Genomic DNA, 27,657 nt, shown 5'->3' on the forward strand with positions numbered 1-27,657 from the left:
TACTGTGTCTTGTGAGGCTTAACGGACCTTACTTGTTACCTTTTCCTCTTGTTTAACTCTGTGCTCATGAACTGTGGTGTTAGGAATTTTTGGGTTTATCTTAGCCCGCACATGTCATTTTCCTTCGCCTAATAAATTGAATTGTCGTTTTTTTTTTCCTGTTATGGAGAAGCCTATTTAAAATCTAGGATAACGCTCAATTTATCTCATGAATATGGTAAGATGCCATCAAGATCCAAATGAACAATCCAAACACGACATTATTTGTATTTGATAACATGGAATATTCGATGACGTGGACTACGAAGATAGCCTTCATATGGTATTCAATAGAGGGACACACATCGGGGGCTCACGACGTGATAATGCTAGTGTTTATCTAAAGATTCTTCGCGTAGGGAGCATTATTTCCGATGATAAAGACAAGGTGTCTCCCTCTTTAGCCAGCCAAAGGTAGGTTTCGTCGACCCATCCCAACGTTAAACTTCAGGAAACCTCACTGATGGGGACAACATCATTCATGCGTTGAATGTTATCCTCACTCATCGTTAATAATGCAAGTAGTGGAATACTGTCGCACGCACGAGGCGGCGTGATTCTGTCGTGGGCACTGAATATGTGACATGACAAGAGTAAAGAGACAGATCAGTCGTGGTTGATGATGACTCGGCCACTTCGTTGGACCAACATGCGCACCTACACTCCCCAGTGAGTGACCACAACGATTTTAGAACAAGAGTAGTAAAATCTAATTCGATCTGAAATAAAGTAGTGTTCAGATTTATTATTATCTTTAACCGGATTCCTTCTATTTATTTCGCGGCTTCTAGATGAATGTGTCGGAGCCTTTTGAGAGTGCTAGTATGAACAAAATAAAGGAGTTAGGGAAGAGAATAAGAACACAAGATTTATAGTGGTTCGGCTTAATCCAAGCCTACGTCCACTCTCCCCACGATAACAGCCTTCTTGGCTAGATTCCACTATGCAATCAACAAGAGATTACAACTCCGAGTGCAAACACTTAGTAGATCACACTATCTCACTAAGTCACTCTCTTGGTATTTCTCTCACGATTACAAACGTTTAAGCTCTCCAAGAGACAAGTATATGATCTAAAGTCGCTTAGACTTTGGAATTATAAATTCTACGCTCCGTCTCTTACTTGCTCATCGGTCCATGATCTCCTTAAATACTCCTCCACTTCCAAACTACCGTTGGACAGCATCCCCCCGAATCGTCTTCCAATATACCCATTGGACAGCTCTCGTATCTTAGAAGATTTGGTAGCCGTTGAGTGACAAAGGTAAAATCCCAAATTGATTCCGATCGCCCATACAAACGAAATCTTGGTTTCCATAAGTAAAGCTTCTTCGTATAGAAAGATCTTGTCTTCAATCAAATCAATCTTGATGTGGAATCCAAACCCAGATCACTAGCCGTTGTATGATTGGGCTTGAGTTACGATTCATCGAATCTGGATGTAAAGTCGAGTCTTGAGACTTTCGATATGAGTCTTGAGACTTTACAACCTTTGGTCTTTAGACTTTACAATCTGAGTCTGTAGACTTTACAATCTGAGTCGTACCCGGTTCAGCTTCGAGCATAGAGTCATCTTGGACTTTGAGTCTTGAGTCGACAGTCTTCGGACTTTGATAATATCCTCTACATGTTCTATTATCTGCATGGTCTATTACTCAACCATCAAACATGTTAGTAGCCTTTGATTTATTTTGTCATCTTCAAAACATCATAAGGGATTTCCCTAACACCTTTCAAAGTCAAAAAATGGGAAAATATAAAGATTCCCTATCTCCATGACTTTTCTTGTAGGACCATCTCAAGAGAGCTCAATTCCATCTGCAAGTCTAGATTTTTGACCGATCCTTGGATTCCCTGGGCCAAGAAAACGAAAGAGAAAATGATCCTTTGCGAAGACTTGGACTTCTGAGTTGACCTGCTCTTGTTGTTATCAAGTTCGATATTATGGGATCAAAGAATCGGGCGAGGTCGACTGCTCGAACTCGATTTCAAAGTAAAATTCTCGGAACAATACTGAGCTCAAGCTTGATTCGATATGGCATTTTCTTTTCTTGCGTGTAGCTCCACTCAATCAAGTAACAGCAAATTCCAAGCTAATGTGAGACTAGGCTTTGGATTACTTTCCTGTCGAACTCGTAGAAACCATCACGTGAAGACGTGTACCTTGTTGTGATCCTTGCATAAAGTATCATGCTTGCATGTGTATGGCCTTCAAAATTTTTGCCCATGGACGATCTTGGACTTCAAATTTTTTATGTCGTGACACGTTGGACAATACAATCTGTCAGAAGGTGATTGATTCCATATCATCGCCCTCCATACGCATTGGCAAAAACAAGCAACAAAAGAGAGAAAATCGCCTGTTCTTTGCCTTTCGCTCGCACTCGTGAGACACAGACCCAATCGGGTTCACACACGAGATGAGCCCTAATTGGGCCGTTGCCTGCTCGGTGTCTTTCTTGACTTACTGTCGTTTCTACGTAAGTATAAAGATCCCTGTCCATCTCCGCTCAGTTCACTCAGTTCCATCTCCGAACGCCCACACAGTTCGTGGAAACCACAGGGAGAGAGAGAGAGAGAGAGAGAGAGAGAGAGAGAGAGAATGGCTGGTGCTAGATTTCTGTGTTCCTTCCTCCTCCTCTTGACCGCTTGCTCCGCCACAGCAGCTGGCTTCAGGGCGCCGACCTCGAGTCCTCCATCCTCCAAACCGTTGGCCACGGCCGTCCCGCCCTCTCCTTCGTAGACTTTGCCAGCAGGTTAGATATCAACACCCCACTTATAAAAGAATAATGCAAAATATAGAGTTGTGGATGTTAGACAATGAAAAGTACATGAACCTATGAATTTTATTAGATGGTTGTCTAAGTTAAAATATCAGATATATAAAATCAATGACATCAATTTAATTTTAGTTTGGACAAGTGATCCAAAAAATGCGAGAGTGGATAAAGAGAGAATTAGCTAATGTCAGCGTGACTATGTCGAGGCTACTATGCAAGCTACCTGATAGGAGGCTGTCGTCACAATAGGAGAGTACCGTCAAGAAAAGGCCTATTTTGATGTTAGACAGTAAAAAATACATGATCCTAATTACATGCACGACCTTACTGAAAATCAAGAAATATTCTTGTTAACACTCATCTGGGTGTGTTCTTGGCTTGTAAATTCCCCTCTGTTGTCTATAAAAGATTGTTGACCTTTTCGATTGTTGTCGTTTATCCGCGTTGTTGATGTTTGGTTTAGGTACGAGAAGAGGTACGAGACAGCGCAGGAGATCAAGTTGAGGTTCGATAATTACAGGGAGAATCTCAAGCTCATTCGATCCACCAACCAGAAGGGCTTGCCTTACACTCTCGCTGTTAATCGTACGTGGCAGTTCTTGACATTTTCTCCTTTTCTATTGGTCATGGTCGTTTTGGCTTGTTTTATAACCTGAAGCCGAAGAGATGGTATATTTAAGCTGCAAGAAAATTGTCCAAAAAGTCCTAAACCTATTCTACTTTTGTCAATTCAGTTTTAAGCCTTTCAATTTTGCCAATTGAGTCTTAAATCTTTCAACATTTTGCCAATTGAATTCATTCAGTCAATTTTGATCGGAATTTGCGCGTGGATGTCGACCATCCTACATGGCACTTGCCGGCATTGGCGTGGACAAAATTTATTTATTTATTTTTTTTCAATTTATTTATTTTTAATTCTTTTTTTCTCTTCTTTTTTTTTCCTTTTCTTCCTCCAGCCGGTTGCCTAGTCTCTAGCGACCGCCCAGAGGCCATGACTGGCGAGAGTTAGCCTCCCCGGCCTTGAGCAAGGTCACCCTCGCTGGATGCGGCAGGGCGACCTTGTTGTCCTCGAGTGGGGCTCACCCTTGCTAGAGGCTAGCAAGGGTCGGCCTCGCGGGGCCACAGCAAGGCTCGACCTCGCCGGACTTGGCGAGGCAAGCCTCGCTCAAGGCTAGTGAGGTCGCCCAAAAAAAAGAGAAAGAGAAGAAAAGAAAAAAGATAAATTAAATACATAAAAATAATTTTAAAATTCGAAAAAATTTAAAAATTAAAAAGAAATTGTCCACGTCAGCAAATTACAATCAAAATTGATCGAATAAACTCAATTGGAAAAAGTGAAAAAATTTATGACTCAATTAGTAAAATTGAAAAGTTTAAGACTAAATTCACAAAAGTACTCAGGAATTTTTGGATAATTTTTCCTTTTAGTTGTTGACACTGTCATCGCTGAGTTGATTTGTGCTTAATGGGTTGACAGAGTATGCTGACTGGAGCTGGGAGGAGTTCAAGACGCACAGACTGGGAGCTTCTCAAGACTGCTCTGCCACCACCAAGGGCAGCCACAAGCTCACCGACGCTGTTCTTCCCAAAACGGTATTTTTCACAGCGATGCCTCAATCGGAAGCTTTCCGCTCGTATTATCCTTCGGTCAATGAGAAAAAACTACTTGATTTAGACTAGCAGCTGTACTGCTTTTAGCTGTGTGGTGTCTTCTTCTGTATCGACTGGCAATTTTCTCTGCTAAATTACAGCAAAATAGTTACTCAGCTACCACTAGCTGCCTTGCGTCGGCATCATATTTTGGGTGCGTGTGTTTTACGAAAAACTCAATAATATACAAATTTTCTTTCTCCAGTAAAATATTTTCTTGGAATACGGTTAATTTTTATTTATTTATTTAGTGATATATAATCAAGAACGTTTTCTGTTGATTGGATATTATTGGAAAATAATTTCAATCTCACAACTCTATTTTCATGCCAAAAAATTCAAACTTGTAAAATTTTAAAATTCGAATTTTTAATTATTTTATTTCTCTTATTTTATTTTATTTTTAAAATTTGGAATTTTTAATTTTCTTTTTTCTCATTTATTTTTCTTTTCTTTCATTCATTTTTTCCTTCCTCCGCCCTACCAGCGACGACGGCCATAGCTTTGCCTCGCTATGGCCGGGCGAGCCGCAAGTTTGTCGGTCTCGATGGAGCACGGCTCGCCCGGCCGAGGTGAGCTCGGGCTCGCCTGTTTGGTTAAGCTGCAAGCACACTAACCTCAACGAAGCTTAGGTTGCCGAGCTTAGGCTCACCTAGATTGGTCAAGTTGAGCTTGCCGGCCTTGATGAAGCTCGGGCTCGCCTAGATTAGGCGAGCCACAGAGCTCACCGACCTTAGGCGAGCTCGGGCTCACTTGGTTCAACCGAGTCATGAGCTTGCCGGTCTTGGCCAAGCTCGAGCTCACCTAGATTGATCGAGCCTTGAGCTCGCTAGCCCATGTCTTGGCTAGTTGCTGGCGACGTGGAGGAAGAATGAGGAAGAAGGAGGAAGAAAAAGAGAAAGAAGAAAAAAAGAAAGATAAAGATAAAGAAAATAAAAAATAAAAAAAAATCAGTTTTTTTAGAAATTCCTATAAATTAGATTTTTCTAAATATTTTTATAAAAATAAAATTTTCATTAACCAAGGGGTCTAAGATTAGGAAATTTTTTTTGGAAAATATTTTCCAGTTTTTTCAAAGGAAAAATTGTTTTCTTGAACTTAAATTTTGGTAGGAATACATTTTTCGTTGACTAGGAAAATATTTTTCCGTTAATTCATTTTCTAAGCGAATCAAACACCTGGGGTTCCCAGAAACAAACATACTCTTTGTTTTCTTTGAAACATTCAAACTCAATGACAAAAATCCATTAGCTCCATCCATGACGACTGAACTTTCTTGTCCTCGCTTTTACTGATTGAAAGTGCTTACTGAAACAACTTATTCTCTCTCTTCCATCTCAAGGTTTCGGCACTTTTCATGAGATCCAAGACTAGATTGCTTATTACTGTAGAATCTACTAGCTGATCATTGAAGTGCGAGACCTGTGTCAATATTAGATCTTTTTTTTTCTTCCAATCCTTCATATTGCAGAAAGACTGGAGAAAAGAGGGCATTGTAAGCCCAGTTAAAAATCAAGGCGGCTGTGGATCTTGCTGGAGTTTCAGGTTTTTCTTTGTTCTCCTTCTCTTCTCTTAGATTTATATTTGTTACTCACATTAGTACGTAACACACTTATTAACTTGGCAACTCATTGGGATGTCATTACGCTAGACTGCTAGTGACCTCTAATTTGCACTTTTGCAGCGCCACTGGAGCTCTCGAGGCTGCTTATCACCAAGCACACGGGAAAGGAATCTCTGTCTGAGCAGCAGCTCGTGGACTGCGCTACGGCTTTCAACAACTTTGGATGCGATGGCGGGTTGCCGTCACAAGCCTTCGGTACATCAAGTACAACGGTGGCCTTGAGACCGAGGAAGCTTATCCTTATACTGCACGAAATGGTACCTGCAAATTCTCGGCTGGCAGGGTCGCTGTCAATGTTGTCGACTCTGTCAACATCTCCATGGTAAGTTTCATGGGCAATCTGTAGAGTTAACCAAAAGAAAAGGAGAAGAAAAGGAAAAAAAAGCTCCGCAAATTTCATAAAGATAGTTTCAAATTGCCTTTATGTTTATATTTGCAATGCATGGTGGATTCAGGGTGCTGAGGATGAACTGAAGCATGCAGTTGGCATGGTCCGGCCAGTCAGTGTGGCATTCCAGGCCATGGATGTCTTCCAGCACTACAAGTCGGGTGTCTTCACCAGCGATGCATGTGGTAGCACTTCCATGGTGAGCATTTCCAAATAAAAAGGAAAGGAACACTATCTCCATCTCAATCATGCTCAAAGGATGCTAGTGCGTAGGATTCATGAAGCTTTCTAAACATCTGTAAAATTAATTAGGGATTCCTCTAGGATAATTTTCATTGTTAGAAATAGTTTAATAATTCTGTCCATATCTCTTAAGATAGCACATATATTGTATGAATATCACAGGCGAATGACACGTATATTGCACGTATATCTCCATTTGATTGTGCATATTTTGTTAAGATAAAGCCTAAAAATAGGTTGTTGTATTCTTTTTAAATATATACATTAAAATATGGGTTAAGAATAGCACAACTACCATAACCTTGTTAAGACACTCACTTGAGTGCCACAAATTTGAAAAATTGAGTATTTGAATGCTATTGGCGATTTACCTCGTTGGAAAATCCGCTAGTCATTTTGCATGACTTCACCGACAACGACACAGACATTAAACATCTACTTGGAGATAATTAGAGATTTCTCCAGTATAATTTCCATCGTTGGAGAAATTTTAATAATTTTGTTCATTATTTATATCTCTCAAGATATTGCATGAATACTGTAGCCAAATGGCATGGACATTGCACATCTATCTCCCTTTGATTGTGCATATTTTGTTTGAGATATTATTTTAGAATAGTTGTCTATAAAGCCTATAAATAATTTGTTTCACTCTTCATTAATATATATCGAAATACACACAAATTCCACATTTCTATTTTCCACATTATTATTCTTAATTACATCGATAATCTCTACCGCGACATTTAATTTGAGCATCTATCTTGTCAAGATTTATATAATTCGATTCCTTACTACTAATGAAGTTTTCATGATAGGCGATACTCATGCTCGTGCCTAATGAAAACTGAATGTATTGTATCAGGATGTGAACCATGCTGTTGTTGCTGTCGGTTATGGAGTTGAAAACGGTGTTCCATATTGGCTTATCAAGAATTCCTGGGGAGAGAGCTGGGGCAACAAAGGATACTTCAAGATGGAGATGGGGAAGAACATGTGTGGTAAGTTCCCCCTTTTGGTTTTCGTAGAACTACTAGAACAAAACGGTGCTAGGATAACTATGCTTTTGAAATTCTTGCTGTTGTTTTAGTCCATGTCCATTCCTTTTATGCTTGACTTTCTACTAAGTTGCTCCGTCCTCGTCTATCGATCTTAAATTGCAGGTGTCGCTACTTGTGCATCATACCCTGTTGTAGCCTAGATTGTTTTTAGAGAACCTAATGGTCTCGTGCGTCACGTGATTCGAGACATATTTGCTTCACCTCAAGGTTGAGTACTGTAATGTAGCATAGAAGGGTTTATGCTTTAGCGTACAAAAAAATCTTCAGGACAATTGTAATTCCATATGTTTACTGTTATGTCAACGAAGACCTTATAAATTTCAGTCTATGTTTGCGTGGCGTGAAACTCTATCGTTGCAAGAATAACGCATTACTGCAAAGGAAAATATGATTCTTCCACCATTAAAACAGCATGGGATTGAAGGGGCAAAATTTCACTCAAACTAAACGCTTTCGCTTATTTGCTCGGTAGAGATTGATGCACGGTCTTACACACATGCTAACACTCACCATGCGATGTTTAGATAGCCTAGGAGATGTGATACTATCTTGATTGCACCAGAAGAGACAGTAGCCAACATCTTTTATTCGCAGGGCAAATTACACATGCAAAAAGATAAGCAAAAGTTCATAGTTCGATTAGCCACCATTCATATCCTCATTCCTTAACATGCTAATTCGAATTACATCGTATTTGCACATGTTGCACAACAGTAATTCTTTTTCCTTTTCTTTTTGGTCATCCATTACGGTAATTGCTTGTCCTAGTGGTGCCTGAAACACTATAAGGCTCTCAAATTGCAATCATCACGGGTCTCTTTTTCTTGCATTTGTCATTTCCCATGAGCTTGATCGACTGGAGTTACAGCTCAGGAGAGAGAAGCTCATGATATATGCCTCATTCTTTCTCCAGAGAAACAAGAATAGTACCAAAGATTTTCCAATTTAATATGTTCCTAGAGTGATTAATAACAGAGCATGCAAATGTGGGGGATAATTGTTTAAACGTCTTTAATCTATTGTATGAGACTCAATTCAATTCTAACGTCTCAAACATTTTGATAATTTGCCAAATATAGCTATTCTAACCAATTTAGACTAGCAATTGCTGACATAGATGCCAGCCTTCTTACATGAAACAACTATTAAGATAGTCGGCACTAATGTGAACAAATTTTATAAATTGTTCTACATTTTTTTCTATCTTTTTCCCTTTTTGTGTTTTTTTATTCCTTTTTTTTTTTTCTATTTCCCTCTGTCGATCTGGCCAAGGCGATGGTTGACAAAGATTGTTGCCACAAGTGAGGGCTGGGATGCTCTCGTCAACCCCACCCCCCAAGGCCTTTGCCAGACACAATGAAGGCAAGATAAAGTATCAAAAAAATTTCAATTGGACTAATGTAGTTATATACGTATTCACACTAGTATCAATTGAGTTTATTCTGCCAATTTACATCGGAAATTGCTCACGTGGACACCTATCCTACATTGCACGGATGACACTGAGTAGACTTTTTATAATTTTTTAATAATTTTTTGAATTTATTTATTTCTTTTTCCTTTCATTTTTTTCTGAAAAAAAATTTAAATTTTTCTACATTAGTGTTATTCATGTTACATCGAGCAGTAGGCATTCACGTCAATAATTTCATACCTAAATTAATCGAATGAACTCAATTGATATCGATGTGAAAATGTTTAAAATTTTGGTCCAACTAAATTTTTTTTAAATGAATTAATATTAATGCGATAGGTTTAGAACTTTTTTTCATACTTTTATGATTAATTCAATTAATATCAATGTGAAAATGTTTAAGACCTTGCTCCAATTAAAAAAAAATTAAAATGAACTAATATTAAAGTAATAGGTTTAGAAATTTTTTTATACTTTTCTCATACTCAAGAGACGAATATTTTCTCCAAAATTAGACCCGAAGAGATCGGCATTTAACAACCTGGAGTAAGCCTCGTTCCTTCCTACCGAAACCGGCGACCTTTACTTGATGAGTGACGCGGACCTGGTGCCTTAACTTTGGCCAAAGGGACACTTAAGTGCCATAACTTATGAAAGGTACACTTAAGTGCCAAAATCGGAGTAAAATGGATCACTTGAGTGCCAATCCGGCCAAAATATCGATGTGGCACTTTTCCGGCGAACCGAGCCCAAAATGACCTTTACTGTTTGCACACTGACGTGGCCAAAATGGCGTCGTTTTGGGCTGACGTGACAAAAAAATTAAAATAATTAATTAAATTAAATTTATTTAAAATATTTTAAAATAATAATTTTAAAATTAAATTTAGTTAAAATATTTTAAATAAATAATTTTAAAATTAAATTTAGTTGAAATATTAAAAAAAGGGGAAAGTGGGGGAGGCGGGTGAGGGATTAGCCCTCGGCTGCTGCTGCACGCCACCGGAAGGGCCGAGACGACGGGGGAGGGTCGGCGGGTCGTCGAGGCCACTGGCCGGCTGGCGACCCCACCCTTCCGGCGGCGGCGACCGAGGGCTAATCCCTCGGCCGCCTCCCCCTCTTTCCTTTTTTTAATTTTTTTAATTTTTAATTTTTAATTTTTAATATTTCAACTAAATTTAATTTTAAAATTATTATTTTTAAATATTTTAACTAAATTTAATTTTTTAATTTTTTTACCACGTCAGCCCAAAGCAACGCCGTTTTGGCCACGTCGCGTGCAAACGGCGTCGTTTTGGCGCACTTCGCTGGAAAAACGTCACGTTGGCGTTTTGGCCGGAGTAGCACTCAAGTGATCTGTTTTTCTTCGAATGTGGCACTTAAGTGTACCTTTCGTAAGTTATGACACTTAAGTGTCCCTTTGGCCAAAGTTATGGCACTTGAAGCGTTCTTTTGCCCTCAATGAGCCCCTAAAGTGGAGACCCTCGAAGATCTTTTCTTGTGCAGGACAGAACAAAAAAGCCCTCTTCTTGCCTCGCGGAGAAAGGTTTTTTCTAGTGTCTCTACGTGAAAAGGAAGATTAGCAACCAGCAATGGATCGTGTGGCCCTCCGACGAGGGCAGGCAAAGGCATCACAGCCTTCGCCTGTGGCCAGCCACCACCACCAGCCATTCCCGAGCCGCAACTACTAACGGAGATTAGCTAACATTCATATCCTTACAGAAATTGACTTACAGCAAAATATTGGGTTAAAGTCCGTACATGAATATCCTTCGTGATATCTTCCCATTCAACAATAGGTAAGGGTGTAATGGCCCTGTTGGTGCGTGCAAACCTCAAAAGCTCTCAAATCGCGATCTTCATTCTCTTTTCATCTATTATGTCATATTCCACTCGATCTATCGATCAAAATAAATTACAGCTCGGGAATAGAGAGCAAGAGACTGTTCAAATATGCCTCATTCTTTTACCCCAGGAAAAAGAATTGTACCAAACCTTTGCTAATTTAATAACTTCCTAGAGTGATATAAAATGTAGTCAACAAAAGAATATAAATTGTTGGATCCTTTCCCTTCTAGCTTACGATGAAACATAACCCAAAAATCGATCCCTTCGCTAGACCTTGCTAAAATTTCTCCTCCTTCGTATATTAATGGGAGACCGACAAATTATTTTGGATGATAAAAAACAACGGTTATTTACATTTAAAATGAGCAGAGGATTGAAGGATCTGGAAAGCTAATGACCCATTAAGGCCTTGCAATAGCAGCTGTGTTTCATTTTTCCTGAGGGCATTGTTCATTACTGATCATCTCACTCTTTAGTGATGCATAAGCCAGAGACTTTCGACTTGGATGCTAGAAGTCTCCATTTTGGACTTCTGATCCATGGGGACATCTAGATAGCTATCAAAATCTCTCTACTATACAAGAAACAACTCCAGTTCTCTGCATAATTGAGCTGTGATGCCAGGTATTACCTCCCGAGTCCTGATGTTGCTGTACTGGATGTGCATAAGCTCTTCACAACATCAAAACACTTTTCATGCCCCAGGACAGATTGAGCTACCTCCCAGCCTGAGAACCAACAAAGATGAGAACAAAGCCAGTAAGCACGTCCACTCTAAAAAACTGATGGACATTATTCTGCAAATCCTACTGTGTATTTCATTCTTCATAAAAACAAGTGTGCAATCATCGATGCAATAAGTAAAGACATTATTTTCTAGACAAAAGAAAAACATCAGCACCTTGTAAGAGTTTTCCTAATGTGGGCTACATTAATTAATATTGTAATTTACCGCTTTATGGTTATTGTAAAATGAGATTGGTCTAAGGTGAGATAGAAGGTTTCTTAATTAATCTAATATGAGACTGGTTAGTGTGGACCGAGTTGAACTTGGCTCGTAATGAGGGGGTCTTATTGGAAACTCTATAAATAGTGCTAAAATCTCTCCTCTAACTCTAATTCTCACATGTATCATCACATAAGGAGCGTTAACCTAACACTAAAGGGTGAGGGGGCCGCCTCATTGAGCCAATGATACGGAGGGAAATAGAAGATAAGGATTTGCGCGTGAAATATCAATTTTCCACTTCCGCTTCAAGTACGATAGATCCCAAAACATGTGCGTTAATCTTTCTACTCAATTATGCATGTTCTTGTTCGAGTTATGGAGATCTTGGGATTGCATAATTTGTATCCAACATGTGGTATCAAAGCAATGATAACCCTAGAACTCGAACGCATAAAATTTTTGCCATAATTTGTGATTTTCGTGATTTTTGTTCAATAAAAGTAAAATTAAATCACAAATTCATCTTTGGGCTCGACAAGACAAGTAGATCTATTGGTGGCGCATCATCGAGGGAGGCCGCATGCGCCCCCACGTGATGCCACGCGTAGCCAGGGCGTCGAAGACATGCCCCACGCGCAGTCACGCTTCTTCACGCGCCCCCACACACGTAGACTGACATCACTATGATGTTAGCGACTGGACCTGACCCGACTTATTGACCCGACCCGACCTGTTGACCTAACCCGACCCGGTCAATCGTTGACTAAACCGGTCAATCGGTCGGACCACTACTAGTTGAACCGGTTTTGACCAGTCAAGATACGCTCGCGCATGAGCTCCATGCGCAACACACTCAGGCAGCACGTGTGAGCTTGTGGAGCGTTTAATCGGTGCGTGGCTGGTGGCGTTGGGTTCGTATGATCATTCTCTATCTTATGGTGTATTTATTTTACCTGTTTGATGATTTTAATGGATGTGAAAATACATATGAAACCCTAAATACGTATGTTTTTAGTGTATTTTTGCGTATTTTTCTTGTATTTTTTTTTTGTGATTTTGAAAATACAAGTGTTGGGTTACAGGTATGTTATCACATAAACATTATAAATGTGTGATTCATTAATAAAAAAAAAAGTAAACTTTATTGTGAACTAAAGCTAGCTTAATGAGATACGATCATTATGGGATAGTAATTGAATTATGTGTTGAGGTGATGATAAACAATTAAAGTTATGAAACTTTTGTTGCTCAAGCATACTTCTTTATACACATCTTGATGTATTTTTGTTTCTTTTAGTAATGTTTGAATGATGGACGTCTTAAGAACTCGTGACCAAACTGATTGTACTAATTAATACATTTGCTGAATGTAGGTAATGCATGTCAATTAAGTTATTACATATTATATCTAATCTCATCTGGTCACTCGTTAATGTCTATCAAGTTGAACATTTTTTTTTTTTTTATGGTTAAGAAATATGACAACATTTACACAGAACAATAGTATCTACTGTTGTAGTTTAGATACTTGATATCGTGGTTTGACTCAATTTATAGGCCATTAGTTGATGTAATGATATTTGTTACTTAAAATTGGCTAATAAATCAGCTGTTGGCTTTGGAGTCATGTTTGCCTTATGAAACTTACGAGCGATAATGGATTAGCTGTCAGGCTTGTCAATATGGTGTACCATGTATTGCTAATGATGTTAACTTGTGATAGATCCTATAGATCAGTATTCTTTTATGTTGTTTTGGTAACTTGTAATCTGAGTGCACAAGAGACGCTTTCTTATATGTTATGAGGAGTTTCTTATGTTGCTATGATCGGTGATTTTCTTGGATGAATGAAGCGTAATTAGCATGATATGTGATTTTGGTGATTTACTGCCCCTATCACTAAAGTTAAAACCACACACACACACACACACACACACACACACACACACACACACATATAGTGTATATGAGTAGTAAGGTTTATATCCCTAGTATGAGAGAGTTTCAAGAATTCAATTGAGTAGAGATCGCCAAAGTGACACGCTTGATTGGATTTGAGAAATTTCGGTCTTGTGTATTGATTGGGATGTCACTTGGCCTAATGCGTAGTCACTCCCAAAGGAGATAATTGTGTATTAATTCATGGAGGGATACATGATGGTATGGTGGAGGAGTGACTAATCCTAGTGGTTCATATGCCTAAAGGTGATGAATTCATGAAAATTGGAATATATTCTGATAACCGCTATCATGTGAGAGTGTACGATTGCATATCATATATTCTGCCCAAATGTGATTATGTGGTTATGCGTGCGACTCTCTGGATGTGTATTTATACGTCAAGTTACACGGTGCTCATATGATACTAATTATATACATTGCTTGTTTTTTCAGTCACATTTTCTGTAATTAATAACTCTATTATTATTGAGATTTTTACTGCTTCAAATTTTAAGTTGTGGACATATGATTTGTTGCTTGGGAAAAGAGTAATAGAATTTGTTTACTATCCATGAAGCATTCCATTCATGAGCACTTGAAAAGTGGTTTACCAACTGACTGCACTGCTAAAAGATGATAAAAGCCTTAGTGGCTTGAATTATATCTAATCTAATATCGAAATTAGGACACATCAAGATTGTGTTTAAGTCATAATGGCATATATATCTCGTATATGGTTGAAGAGGTTGTTTCCAAAATTTTTTTATTTAAAGAATAATCTCACACATGTCTAAAGAAAGAGTAGAAAAGTTGACAATGTTGATATTATGTATACTCTTAACGGTTATCTAAAGACTTCTATAGATTATTGTTGAAGTAAAATTACCGAGGTAAAAAATAAATCGATTAGAATTAGTCTTAAAGGTTGTCATGCTTAATAGTGACCGTGAGTATTTTGGCAAGTATGACAATATGGAATAAATTTTGGGGTGGTAACTTAATTTACTATGTTTGAAAATCCTGACAAAAGATTTAGCTGAAAGGCATAATTGCACCATAATTAGTATAGTGATGAGTAAGACTAATTTATTCGGTCTACTCAGTGAGCTGATATTTTGAAAGTAACATTTTCACATACATACAAAACATGTTTCTTACCAAAGTTGTTCCATGAACTTCTTTTGAATTATAATTTTTATAGATTGGACATAATTTTAACTTGGATCATATTAAATTTAGAGATGTCATGCAGAAGTGAGATTATCTAATCCAATTTTTAGTGCATTGGAATTTAGATTTACTTGGAATTATTTTGTATCTTACCCATATTATTCAAAGGGGTATTGATTTTATGACCCTAATGAAGGTACAAGAATTATGGAATCACATATAATAAAGTTTCTAGAGTTTGACTTGTTGTAGATGATAATTACTCTCATATTATTAAGGATAATAGTACAATGGAGGTTATTGTGTCTTTGCCTATACAGACAATTGTGGAAAGATTGCTGAAAACTTAAAAATAAGCCAATTGCCAAAGGCAGCAACAAAGGAGCCTTGGAGACTTGTGGAGTACTCGACTATCTGAAGCAAGCACCCGAAGTCGGAGTGAGCAAGCAAATCCAGATACTTTTGAGGCACTCACACTTTGATCCTCAAAGCTAACTTCCATGGAGGATGTCGACAGCATCATCCATGAAATCAACAAAGAAATCTATGAGAGAGAGAGAGAGGTCCCTCACGGGAAATCCTAAGAGAGACACTCGAGTGGAATTCTAACTGATAGAAAAGGTTCACGAGTAGGAATGATCATCGATCACTTTACCAAACCATGTAAGCCCTTGAAGTTTCTAATTTTGTGGGAAAATTACCAAAAAAGTTATCCTATCGCACTTGCATCAATTCAATTTTAAACATTCTAATGATTCGTTAGTACATCCTTTCAGTCAATATTGATTGGAAAACACTAATGCGGCGATCCAATCAATATTAGTTGTTCTATGTGGCTGTTCTATGTGGTGTGTGAGTGCTAACACTAACAAAAAAAATTAAACATTTCAAGGTCATGTTTTTTTTCTTTTGTCTATTTTTTTTCTTTACTTTATACTGGTGTCCGGTTTCAAGCAATGGCAACAAGGGTTAACCAAGCCACCATCTAACTCAAAAATTGATGGCCTCAAGCATCGTATCGTCCTCTCCATCAACATGTTTAGGGGATCACGATACAAATCTGAAAAAATATAATAATAACAATAATAAGGGGAGAGCTAAAGTCCAGCAAACAAAATCTCTTAGTTTAAGGTAGGAGATCAACTTACCACTAAACCCAGTACCAACCAACAACATGAGTTCAAGCAATACAAAATAAGCATGTATGACAAGTGTAGAAGTAAATGCATTCTTTTCCTATTCATGATATGCTGATGGAAACAAAAATAGCATGACATAAGATCAATCATTCAAAAGCAAATAGATGGCATTTTATTTCATGATACACCAGTATCACCAATGTCTCACCACTATACACATCGAAGATCTATTCTTTACTCGAGACCAATATTACATAATAGTAACCACTCAAATGCAAGCAAATGGAATAATATTTTATGATGCGTGGTTACCACTAATGAGACAACATACAAATGTACGCATACGCATGATCAAGACTTATTAAGAAAGATGAATAATGATCGTTGTTTTAAAATCATTAGAACTACAAGTAGGAGGGTTTGTATGTTCCAATAGAAATGCTTCAAGTGACCCTCAATAAGTAGTTAGGGTGCAAATGGCCTAATAAGATTGGCTACAAGAAAATATCTCTAGAGAGCTCCTTCTTGGCCGGGTAAAAGATTGAGTCACGAGGGCATCAAATGACTAAGGTTAAAAGAGGTGATGTAAGGTATGACCTCAAAGTTAAATTAGGCTCAATGTCACTAAGAGAATGTGGCTAAAGATGATTGGTGGAAAAACGGAGAGAGAAGGAGAACTACTTATTGGCCAATTAAAAATGAATAGATAAGAGTTAGGCTTATCAAGAGCATTAATTGGTTAAGGTAAAAAAAGATGATGTCCTAAATGATATGAATACTAAGCTAGGTTCAATGTCTTTAGGAACATGTGGGTTAATATCATTAGTAGAAAATGAGGAGAGATATGTGCAATTTAGAGAATGGCTAACGGCTCAACTATGGGCTTCTAAACTAGACAAGTTACCGAAATGTTTATTAATTAAGTGCATAAACAGGGAAACCAGTGTTTAGTCAAAACATTAATAAACCAGAAAATATTTTGAATCCACTAATATTATTAGTGAACAATACGAATGCTAAGAAAATTTCAATTCGATAAATTTAAAACTTGAAAAATTGCCAATTATGTTACTTGGAGCATATCAATTCCCGTTTACAGTAATTTGGTGGTTAATAAATTACCATCATTTTATATTATCAAGTACATGTCAACATCTATCAATTTACTTTTAATAAATCCACCTCCGAGCAATTACGGTCTCGAAAAATCGTCCTAGTACCTTCCACACCCCACAAAATTGATGGCCTTCATCCATATCCGAAATTCTAGACTAAATAATACTTAACTTTTATCCTAAATTTTATCAACAAAGATGGAAAATTCTAAATGTCACAATCGTCCTCGCCCAACCCTCACGAGGCCACCCTCATTGGCCAAAAGCGAAGGACAGCCTCACTCAGGCAAGGGTCGTCCTCGCTAGCCAAACATGAGGCCAAATGCGAGGCCAACCTTTACCAAATCTAGGCGAGGTCACTAGGCCCTCGATGGCTGTAATAATGAGAAAAAGACTAGAAAAAATTAATTAAAAAAACAATAAAAAATTGTTAAAATTGTCTAAGTTTGAACCGGCGGTGCTACATGGGATAGCCGTTTTTGCTTCAACGATTTTTAGTTAAAATTAACTGATAAACTATATTGATAAATTATCAAAAGTTTTAGGACTAAATTGACCAAATCATGAGATTTAGGACTAAACTAGTATGAGTGCAATAGGCTTATGTTTTATTTATCTTTCAAAATTATTTGATACTGTGTCTTGTGAGGCTTAACGGGACCTTACTTGTTTCACCTAAAAGGTAGGTTTTTCCTCTTGTTTAACTCTGTGCTCATGAACTGTGGTGTTAAGAATTTTTGGGGTTTATCTTAGTCCGCACATGTCATTTTCCTTCGCCTAATAAATTAAATTGTCGTTTTTTATTTCTGTTATGGAGAAGCCTATTTAAAATCTAGGATAACGTTCAATTTATCTCATGAATATGGTAAGATGCCATCAAGATCCAAATGAACGATCCAAACGCGACATTATTTGTATTTGATAACATGGAATATTTGATGACGTGGACTACGAAGATAGCCTTCATATGGTATTCAATAGGGGAACACACATCGGGGGCTCGCGAAGTGATAATGCTTGTGTTTATGTAAAGATTCTTCACGTAGGGGGGCATTATTTCCGATGATAAAGACAAGGTGTCTCCCTCTTTGGCCAGCCAAAAGTAGGTTTCAGTCGACCCATACCAACGTTAAACTTCCAGGAAACCTCACTGATGGGGACAACATCATATCATTCATTGAATGTTATCCTCACTCGTCGTTAATAATGCAAGTAGTGGAATACTGCTGCACGCACGAAGCGGCGTGATTCGGTCGTGGGCACTGAATATGTGACATGACAAGGGTAAAGAGACAGCTCGGTCTTGGTTGACGATGACTTGGCCACTTTGGACCAACATGCGCACCTACACTCCCCAGTGAGTGACCACAACGATTTTAGAAAAAGAGCAGTTAAATCTAATTCGATCTGAAATAAAGTAGTGTTTAGATTTATTATTATCTTTAATCGGATTCCTTCTATTTATTTCGCGGCTTCTAGATGAATGTGTCGGAGCCGTTCAAAGTCAAAAAATGGGAAAATATTAAGATTCCCTGTCTCCATGATTTTTCTTGTAGGACCATCTCAAGAGGGCTCAATTCCATCTGCAACTCTATATTTTTGAGCGATTCTTAGATTCCCTGGGCCAAGAAAACGAAAGAGAAAATGATCCTTTTGCAAAGACTTGGAATTCACAACATGAGCTGACCTCCTCTTGTTGTAATCAAGTTCAATATGATGGGATCGAAGAATCGGGCGAGGTCGACTGATTCTCGGCATAATAATGAGCTCGAGCTCGATACGATATGGCATATTCTTTTCTTGCGTGTAGCTCCACTCAATCATGTAAGAGTGAATTCTAAGCTAATGTGAGACTCGGCTTTGGATTACTTTTCTGTCGAACTTGTAGAAACCATCTGGTGAAGACGTGTACCTTGTCGTAATCCTTGCATAAAATATCTTGCATGCATGTGTATGGCCTTCAAGATTTTTCCCCATGGACGATCTTGGACTTTAAATTTTTTATGTTGTGGCACGTTGGACAATACTATCTGTCAGAAGGTGATTGATTCCATGTCATCGCCCTCCATACGCAATGGAAAAACAAGCAACAAAAGAGAAAAATCGCCTGTTCTTTTCCTTTCGTTCGGACTGTGAGACACAGACCCAATCGGGTTTACACACGTGATGACCCCTAATCGGGCCATTGCCTGCTCGGTGTCTTTCTTGACTTACTGTCGCTTCTACTTAAGTATAAAGATCCCCGTTCATCTCCGCTCAGTTCACTCAGTACCATCTCCGAACGCCCACACAGTTTGTGGAAACCACAGGGAGAGAGAGAGAGAGAGAGAGAGAGAGAGAGAATGGCTGGTGCCAGATTTCTGTGTTTCTTCCTCCTCGTCGTGACCGCTTGCTCCGCCGCAGCAGCTGGCTTCGAGGGCGCTGACCTTGAGTCCTCCATCCTCCAAACCGTCGGCCACACCCGTCCCGCCCTCTCCTTCGTAGACTTCGCCCGCGGGTTAGATATCAACACCCCACTTAGAAAAGAATAATGCAAAAAATAGAGTTGTGGATGTTAGACAATGAAGAGTACATGAACCTATAAATTTTATTAGATGATTGTCTAAGTTAAAATATCGGATATGTACAATCAATGACATCAATTTTAGTTTGGAGAAGAGATCCGAAAAATGCGAGAGTCGATAAAGAGAATAAGCCGACGTCAGTGTGACCGTGCAGGCTATCTGATAGAAGGCTGTTGTCGCAATAGGAGAGCGCTATCAAGAAAAAGCCTATTTTATTATTAAACAATAAAAAAAATGCATGATCCTAATTACATGCATGACCTTATTGAAAATCAAGAAGTATTCGTGTTGTCTCTAACACTCATCTGGGTGTGTTCTCGATTTGTAAATTCGCCTTTGTTATCTATAAAAGATTGTTGACCTTTTCGATTGTTGTCGTTTATCCGCGTTATTGGTGTTTGGTTTAGGCACGGGAAGACGTACAAGACAGCGGAGGAGATCAAGTTGAGGTTCGATAATTACAGGGAGAATCTCAAGCTCATTCGATCCACCAACCAGAAGGGCTTGCCTTACACTCGCTGTTAATCGTACGTGGCAGTTCTTGACATTTTCTCCTTCTCTATTTCTTGTTTTAGACCTGAAGATCAATTCGGTCATAGTCGTTTCGACTTGTTTCGTAACCCGAAGCCCAAGAGATGGTCTATTTTAGCTGTTGCTGCTGTCGTCGTTGAGTTTGATTTGTGCTTGATGGGTGGACAGAGTATGCTGACTGGAGCTGGGAGGAGTTCAAGACGCACAGACTGGGAGCTTCTCAAGACTGCTCTGCCACCACCAAGGGCAGCCACAAGCTCACCGACGATGTTCTTCCCGAAACGGTATTTTTCACGGCGATGCCTCAATCGGAAGCTTTCCGCTCGTATCATCCTTCGTTCAATGAGATAAAACTACTTTGATTTAGACTAGCAGCTGTACTGCTTTTAGCTGTGTGGTGTCTTCTGTATCGACTGGCAATTTTCTCTGCCAAATTACAGCAAAATAGTTACTCAGCTACCACTAGCTGCCTTGCATCCGCATCATATTTTTGGGTGCACTTGTTTTACGAAAAACTCAATAATATAAAAAATTGCTTTCCAGTAAAATATTTTCTAAGAATATGGTTAATTTTTCTTTATTTAGTGATATATAATCAAGAATGTTTTCTATTGTTTGGATATTACTAGAAAATGATTTCAATCTCACAACTTTATTTCATGCCAAAAAAATTGAACTTATAAATTTTTAAAATTCGAATTTTTAATCATTTTATTTCTCTCTTTTTTATTTTTCTTTTTAAAATTGGAATTTATAATATTCTTTTTTTCTCATTTATTTTTCTTTTCTTTCCTTCTCTTTTTTAAGCCCTTCCTCCACCACTACCGGCCGACAACGACCATAGCTCCGCCTCGCCGGGAGCTTGCAAGCCGCAAGTTTGTCAATCTCGACAAAGCGCAGCTTGCCCAACCTTGGTGAACTCAGGCTCGCCTAGTTTGACTAAGCTGCAAGCACATCAACTTGCACAGAGCTTAGGTTGGCGAGCTTAGGCTCACCAGGATTGGCCAAGCCGCGAGTTCACCGGCTTTGACGAAGCTCGAGCTCACCTAGATCAGCCGAGCCTCGAGCTCGCCAACCTTAGCCAAGCTCGGGCTCACTTGGTTCGACTTGAGCCGTGAGCTAGCCGGTCTTGGCCAAGCTCGGGCTCACTTGGATCGGTCGAGCCTCGAGCTCGCTAGCCTGTGTCTTGGCCGGTGCCGACGATGGAGGAAGAAAAAGAGAAAGAAGAAAAAAAGAAAAAGAAAATAAATGGTAATAAAAATCAAATATTTTAAAATTAGATTTTTTAAAAATATATTTTTAATAAAAATAAAATTTTCATTACCAAGGGCTCTAAGATTAGGAAAACATTTTGGAAAACGTTTTCCGGTTCTTTCAAAGGGAAAATCGTTTTCTTGAATTTAAATTTTGGTAGGAAAACATCTTTCGTTGACTAAGAAAATATTTTCCGTTGGTTCATTTTTCTAAACGAATCAAACCCCAAAAAATGGGGTTTCGCAAAACAAACACACTCTTCGTTTTCTTTGAAACATTCCTATATAATTGAGTTATAATGAAAAAAAAAATCCATTAGCTCCATCCATGACGACTGAACTTTCTTGTCCTCGCTTTTACAAATTGAAAGTGCTTGCTGAAACAACTTACTCTTTCTCTCCCCATCTCAAGGTTTTGGCACTTTTCTTGAGATCTAGGACTAGATTGCTGATTACTGTAGAATCTACCAGCTGATCATTGAAGTGTGAGACCTATGTCAATATTAGATCTTTATTTTCTTCCAATCCTTCATATTTACAGAAAGACTGGAGAGAAAAGGGCATTGTAAGCCCAGTTAAAGATCAAGGCGGCTGTGGATCTTGCTGGAGTTTCAGGTTTTTTTTTTCTTCTTCTTCTCCTTCTCTCCTCTTCGATTTATATTTGTTACTCTCCCTAGTACGTGACAAACTTATTAACTTGGCAACTCATTGAGATGCCATGATGCTGGAGTGCTAGTGACCTCTAATTTGCACTTTTGTAGCGCAACTGGAGCTCTCGAGGCTGCTTATCACCAAGCACACGGGAAAGGAATCTCTCTGTCTGAGCAGCAGCTCGTGGACTGCGCTACGGCTTTCAACAACTTTGGATGCGGTGGCGGGTTGCCGTCGCAAGCCTTCGAGTACATCAAGTACAACGGTGGCCTTGAGACCGAGGAAGCTTATCCTTACACTGCACGAAATGGTACCTGCAAATTCTCGGCTGGCAAGGTCGCTGTCAAAGTTGTCGACTCTGTCAACATCTCTATGGTAAGTTCATGGGCAATCTGTAGAGTTAGCCCAAAGAAAGGAGAAGTAAAGGAAAAAAAAGCTCCGGAAATTTCATAAATATAGCTTCAAATTGCCTATATGTTTATATTTGCAATGCATGGTGGATTCAGGGTGCTGAGGATGAACTTAAGCATGCAGTTGGCCTGGTCCGGCCAGTCAGTGTGGCATTCCAGGTCACGGATGGCTTCCAGCTCTACGAGTCGGGTGTGTTCACCAGCGATGCATGTGGTAGCACTTCCATGGTGAGCATTTCCAAATAAAATGAAAGGAACTGTATCTCCATCTCAATCATGTTTGAAGGATGCCGATGCGTAGGATTCATGAAGCTTTCTAAACATACGTTGGAATTAATTAGGGATTCCTCTAGGATAATTTCCATTGTTAGAAATAATTTAATAATTTTGTCCATATCTCTTAAGATGGCACATTTATTGCATGAATATTGTAGGCAAATGACACGTATATTGCACATATATCTCCATTTGATTGTGTATATTTTGATTAAGATAAAGCCTAAAAATAGGTTTTTGTATTCTTCATTAATATCCACATCCAAATATGGGTTAAGAATAGCACAACTACCATAACTTTGGTACGGCCCTCACTTGAGTGCCACAAATTTGAAAAATTGAGTACTTGAATGCCATCACCGATTTACCTCGTCAGAAAATCCACTAGTCATCTTGCATGACTTCGCCAACACCGACATGAACACTAAACATCTGCTGGAGATTATTAGAGATTTCTCTAGTATAATTTCCATCGTTAGAGAAATTTTAATAATTTTGTTGATTATTTATATCTCTCAAGATATTGCGCGAATACTGCAGGCAAATGACACATATATTGCACGTCTATCTCCCTTTGATTGTGCATATTTTGATCGAGATATTATTTTAGAATAGTTATCGAATAAAGCCTATAAATAATTTGTTTCACTCTTCATTAATATATATCAAAATACACGCAAATTCCACATTTCTATTTTCCATATTATTATTCTTAATTACATTGATAACCGTGACATTTAATTTGAGCATCTATCTTGTCAGGATCCGTATAATTTGATTCCTTACTGCAAATGAAGTTTTGCATAAAAGACGATACTCATGCTCGTGCCTAATGAAAACTAAATGTATTGTATCAGGATGTGAACCATGCTGTTGTTGCTATCGGTTATGGAGTTGAGAACGGTGTTCCATACTGGCTTATCAAGAATTCCTGGGGAGAGAGCTGGGGCGACAAAGGATACTTCAAGATGGAGATGGGGAAGAACATGTGTGGTAAGTTCCCTCTTTTGGTTTTGGTAGAACCACTAGAACAAAACGGTGCTAGGATAACTATGCTTTTGAAATTCTCGCAGTTGCTTTAGTCCATGTCCATTCCTTCTATGCTTGACTTTCTTCTAAGTTACTCCGTCCTCATCTATCTATCGATCTTAAATTGCAGGTGTCGCTACTTGTGCATCATACCCTGTTGTGGCCTAGATTGTTTTTAGAGAACCTATGGACGCATGCACCAAGTGATTCGAGACATAATTGCTCCACCTCAAGGTTGAGTACTGTAATGTAGCATGGAAGGGTCTATGCTTTAGCATACAAAAATAATCTTCGGACAATTGTAATTCCATATGGTTACTATTATGTCAACGAAGACCTTATAAATTCCAATCTATGTTTGCATGGCATGAAACCCTTTCGTTGCAAGAATAACACATTGCTGCAAAGGAAAATATGATTCTTCCGCCATTAAAACGGCATGGGATTGAAGGGGCAAATTTCACTGAACGCTTTCGCTTATTTACTCAGTAGAGATTGAATGCACGGTCTTACACACATGTTAACACTCACCACGCGATGTTTAGATAGCCTAGATGTGATACTATCTTTGATTGCACCGGAAGAGACGGTAGCCAACATATTTTATTCGCAAGGCAAATTACACATGCAAAGATAAGCAAAAGTTCATAGTTCGATTAGCCGCCATTCATATCCTCATTCCTTAACATGCTAATTAGAATTACATTGTATTGTGCACATGTTGCACAACAGTAATTCCTTTTCTTTTTCTTTTTGGTCGTGTGTTACAGTAATTGCTTGTCCTATTGGTGCTTGATGTTGGAGTATAATACACGGAAACGACAGAATTTTGCAATTTTTGTCAACGCAAAATCACCAAAAAAATAAAAGAGAAATAATAAAGACACCAAAAATTTACGTAGTTCGGTCTGAGTATCGGTACTTACGTACACAAGGAGAGCCAGCATCAAATAATCCACTATAATCGGAGAATTAGAATTGACAATTACTTACACGCTCGAGTGTTTCCCACACCTAAATTTAATCCAAAACCCAAAATGTTTATAAATAAACAACTTACTTAGATATAAACTCACTGCACAAAATTACTACATGTTCAAGTTCAAAGTAAAATGCTCTACATACGCTAAAACCAAGAACGCCAATGTTCGTCTCTGCCTTGTGTACGTGCGGCTTGACGTTCATCTTTATTGTGCGATGCTCTTATGGACGCGTGACTCCTCTGACCGTGCGGCATTCACTTTTCCACATAAAAGAAACCCTAGCCTTTTCATATTATGTGCCTAGAGTCAAAACTTTGACTCTGGGCCCCACTTGGGATCCTTTCTTCAAAATTCCTATTTAGCTCCTACAGATAAAGAAGAAACCATTGCTCCTTTTTTTGTTTTTTATTCTATTTTATTTCCTCTTTTGTGAACTTTCATGGAGTCTAACGAATCTCCTTCTGTTAACCAAAGACATCCAAGACCCGAAAAGAATTTCGAATTTCTTTTCCTATGTGTAATCTTGAATATTATCAGAAAAATCTTCACGAACAACCATGTAAAAATTTTATTCAAGCAGATCGCATTTCGCAAACGCTCAAACTCGAGACATAATTTAACATTTCTCCACCTTGGCTCAATGTTTGAAACTAAGTTATAGTGATCATCATACATGCCGCTCTCCCAATACCCCGATGGACACTCACTCTTCACAGACGTCAATAAAGCTCAAGCAAAGCTTGAGCTTCGCCAAAGGAACATACTTAGTCATCATGTTTGCCGAGTTATCTACTATAGCAATCTTTTTAACAATAATATTACCCTTAACTAAGACATCTTGGATGAGATGATACCTTATGTTAATATGCTTCATTCACTCGTAATAAACTAGATTATATGCCAAATATATTGCACCTTAGTTATCACAGTGTATATCCACACGTTTCTATTCTAACCTAAAGTCTGAGAGCAAACTTTGTAACCATATCACCTATTACGCTATAAAGGTTAGTGTCATGTACTCTGCCTCAGTCGAAGACAAGGCAATGTGATTCTATAAGGACGCTTTCCAACTAATTGCACTACCCGCTAGCGTAAACACTATCGCGACCCAAAATTCAAGTGCACCACCTAGGGTTTAGGATAATGGACTACTAAGTCTTAAACTTAGCTCGGGCTCTCCCAGGCTCATACCAATTCGCGACTTCAGTTCGAGTTTTTAACATGCAAATGGATTTTATTTAGGAGTCGCCACTGATCAATTTATGGTATGCCAATTAGACACCTAAGTAAAATAATAAAAGAATTATTTTACTCTTACGAACCAGAGATTTTTAGTACGGGACTTGATTACACTAGATTTTTCTAATACCTTTTCGGTACCATTCTTTTTATTTTTAAAAAATATTTTTGCAGGCAGCTTAGATTTGTTTTAACCTAAATTACTATCATGCAATAGGATGATCACACGGATGCTCAACCATTATTTAACATTGAACAAAATAAATTGCACCAAAGGAATTCAACACACTAAAGCAAACAATTTTTTGGGGTTTTCTTGAAACTAGAACTTTATCATAAAACATGTATTTAAATTATATGACATAATTTCTTTACCAAAAAAAAAACCTATATAACATAATTTTACTAACAAGCTAATACTAATTAAATGAACCTAACATGCAAACTAATTGACATGCACCTAATATTTTTGTATCTTTCTTTATTAAAATTCGGAATTAATAAAAACCCTAATTAAACTATCTAAAATGAATAATTTTCTAATATGTTTTAGGGGTTAACTTGATTTAAACCCTATCCTATCTTAGAAAACTATTTTTTTTTTAAGAAAAATGAGATTATCTAAATGTGCAAACATTATTTAAGAGTCTATCTATAAAAAATTTCAATCTTAATCCATTCCAAAAATTATCTAAAGGTGCAATCCTAAAAATGCAATCCTAATTTACTAAACCAACAACTCCGATGCAAGATTTGATTTTTTTTTTTTTTTACATTTTTTTAGTGTTTTTCTAAGACAAGCAATTATCGGATAAACATTACATCTAAATAATCGAGATATTCAACAAATGAATTATTAAAATAATCGAAAAAAATAACCTCGTAGTCTCACAGTCAAATTAACGATTACTCTAACCCTAAACATCACGACAAAAGTTCAAAATAATTAAAAATCTTATTTGAAGTATTACGGATCAAATTAATAATTATAATGATTTAACAATTAAAATACTATCAAAATGCCCAAAAAATTAATATAATTAAGAAATGATCCGACGTCTTACGGATCAAATTAATAATTACAATAATTTTGGGCAAAACCCTGCGGATAATGCCTACAATATTCGTAAAATGAACATCGTTATCCAATGTTCTAATTTAAATAACTAAACTTAAAATAACATAAAATAACATAAAATTAATAAAATTAAATTTAAAAATAAACTACCTAAGGGGACTCAACACAACAAGAGAAGGTGCGTGCGTTGACTAGTGGGCGGACCAGCAAGCATCAATGGGAGAACAGGTCGCGGGCGTAGGCATGGGATGGTGGAGCTGTAGATGTTGGCTGGGCATC

General features: G+C 38.0%; 1 protein-coding gene and 1 long non-coding RNA gene across 2 annotated transcripts in view; both read left to right on the forward strand.

The window, feature by feature from the left end:
- Positions 1-24,488, forward strand: part of LOC120291617 (pro-cathepsin H-like) — a 34,129-nt gene extending 9,641 nt beyond the window's left edge. Inside the window, exons 2-9 of the mRNA XM_039309276.1 lie at positions 2,703-2,795; positions 3,283-3,404; positions 4,297-4,412; positions 5,941-6,014; positions 22,471-22,735; positions 22,867-22,998; positions 23,904-24,039; positions 24,206-24,488. Of these exons, the coding sequence (XP_039165210.1) occupies positions 2,703-2,795; positions 3,283-3,404; positions 4,297-4,412; positions 5,941-6,014; positions 22,471-22,735; positions 22,867-22,998; positions 23,904-24,039; positions 24,206-24,243 (976 nt within the window). The 3' untranslated portion in view covers positions 24,244-24,488. The remainder of the gene's footprint in view (positions 1-2,702; positions 2,796-3,282; positions 3,405-4,296; positions 4,413-5,940; positions 6,015-22,470; positions 22,736-22,866; positions 22,999-23,903; positions 24,040-24,205) is intronic.
- Positions 19,618-20,740, forward strand: LOC120292223. Its single transcript, XR_005549997.1, has 3 exons — positions 19,618-19,858; positions 20,333-20,452; positions 20,625-20,740. It is a non-coding gene; the product is annotated as an uncharacterized LOC120292223 (long non-coding RNA).
- Positions 24,489-27,657: the final 3,169 nt, after the last annotated feature.

This window comes from Eucalyptus grandis, chromosome 3 (assembly GCF_016545825.1).
Source record: "Eucalyptus grandis isolate ANBG69807.140 chromosome 3, ASM1654582v1, whole genome shotgun sequence".
Lineage (NCBI taxonomy): Eukaryota > Viridiplantae > Streptophyta > Magnoliopsida > Myrtales > Myrtaceae > Eucalyptus > Eucalyptus grandis.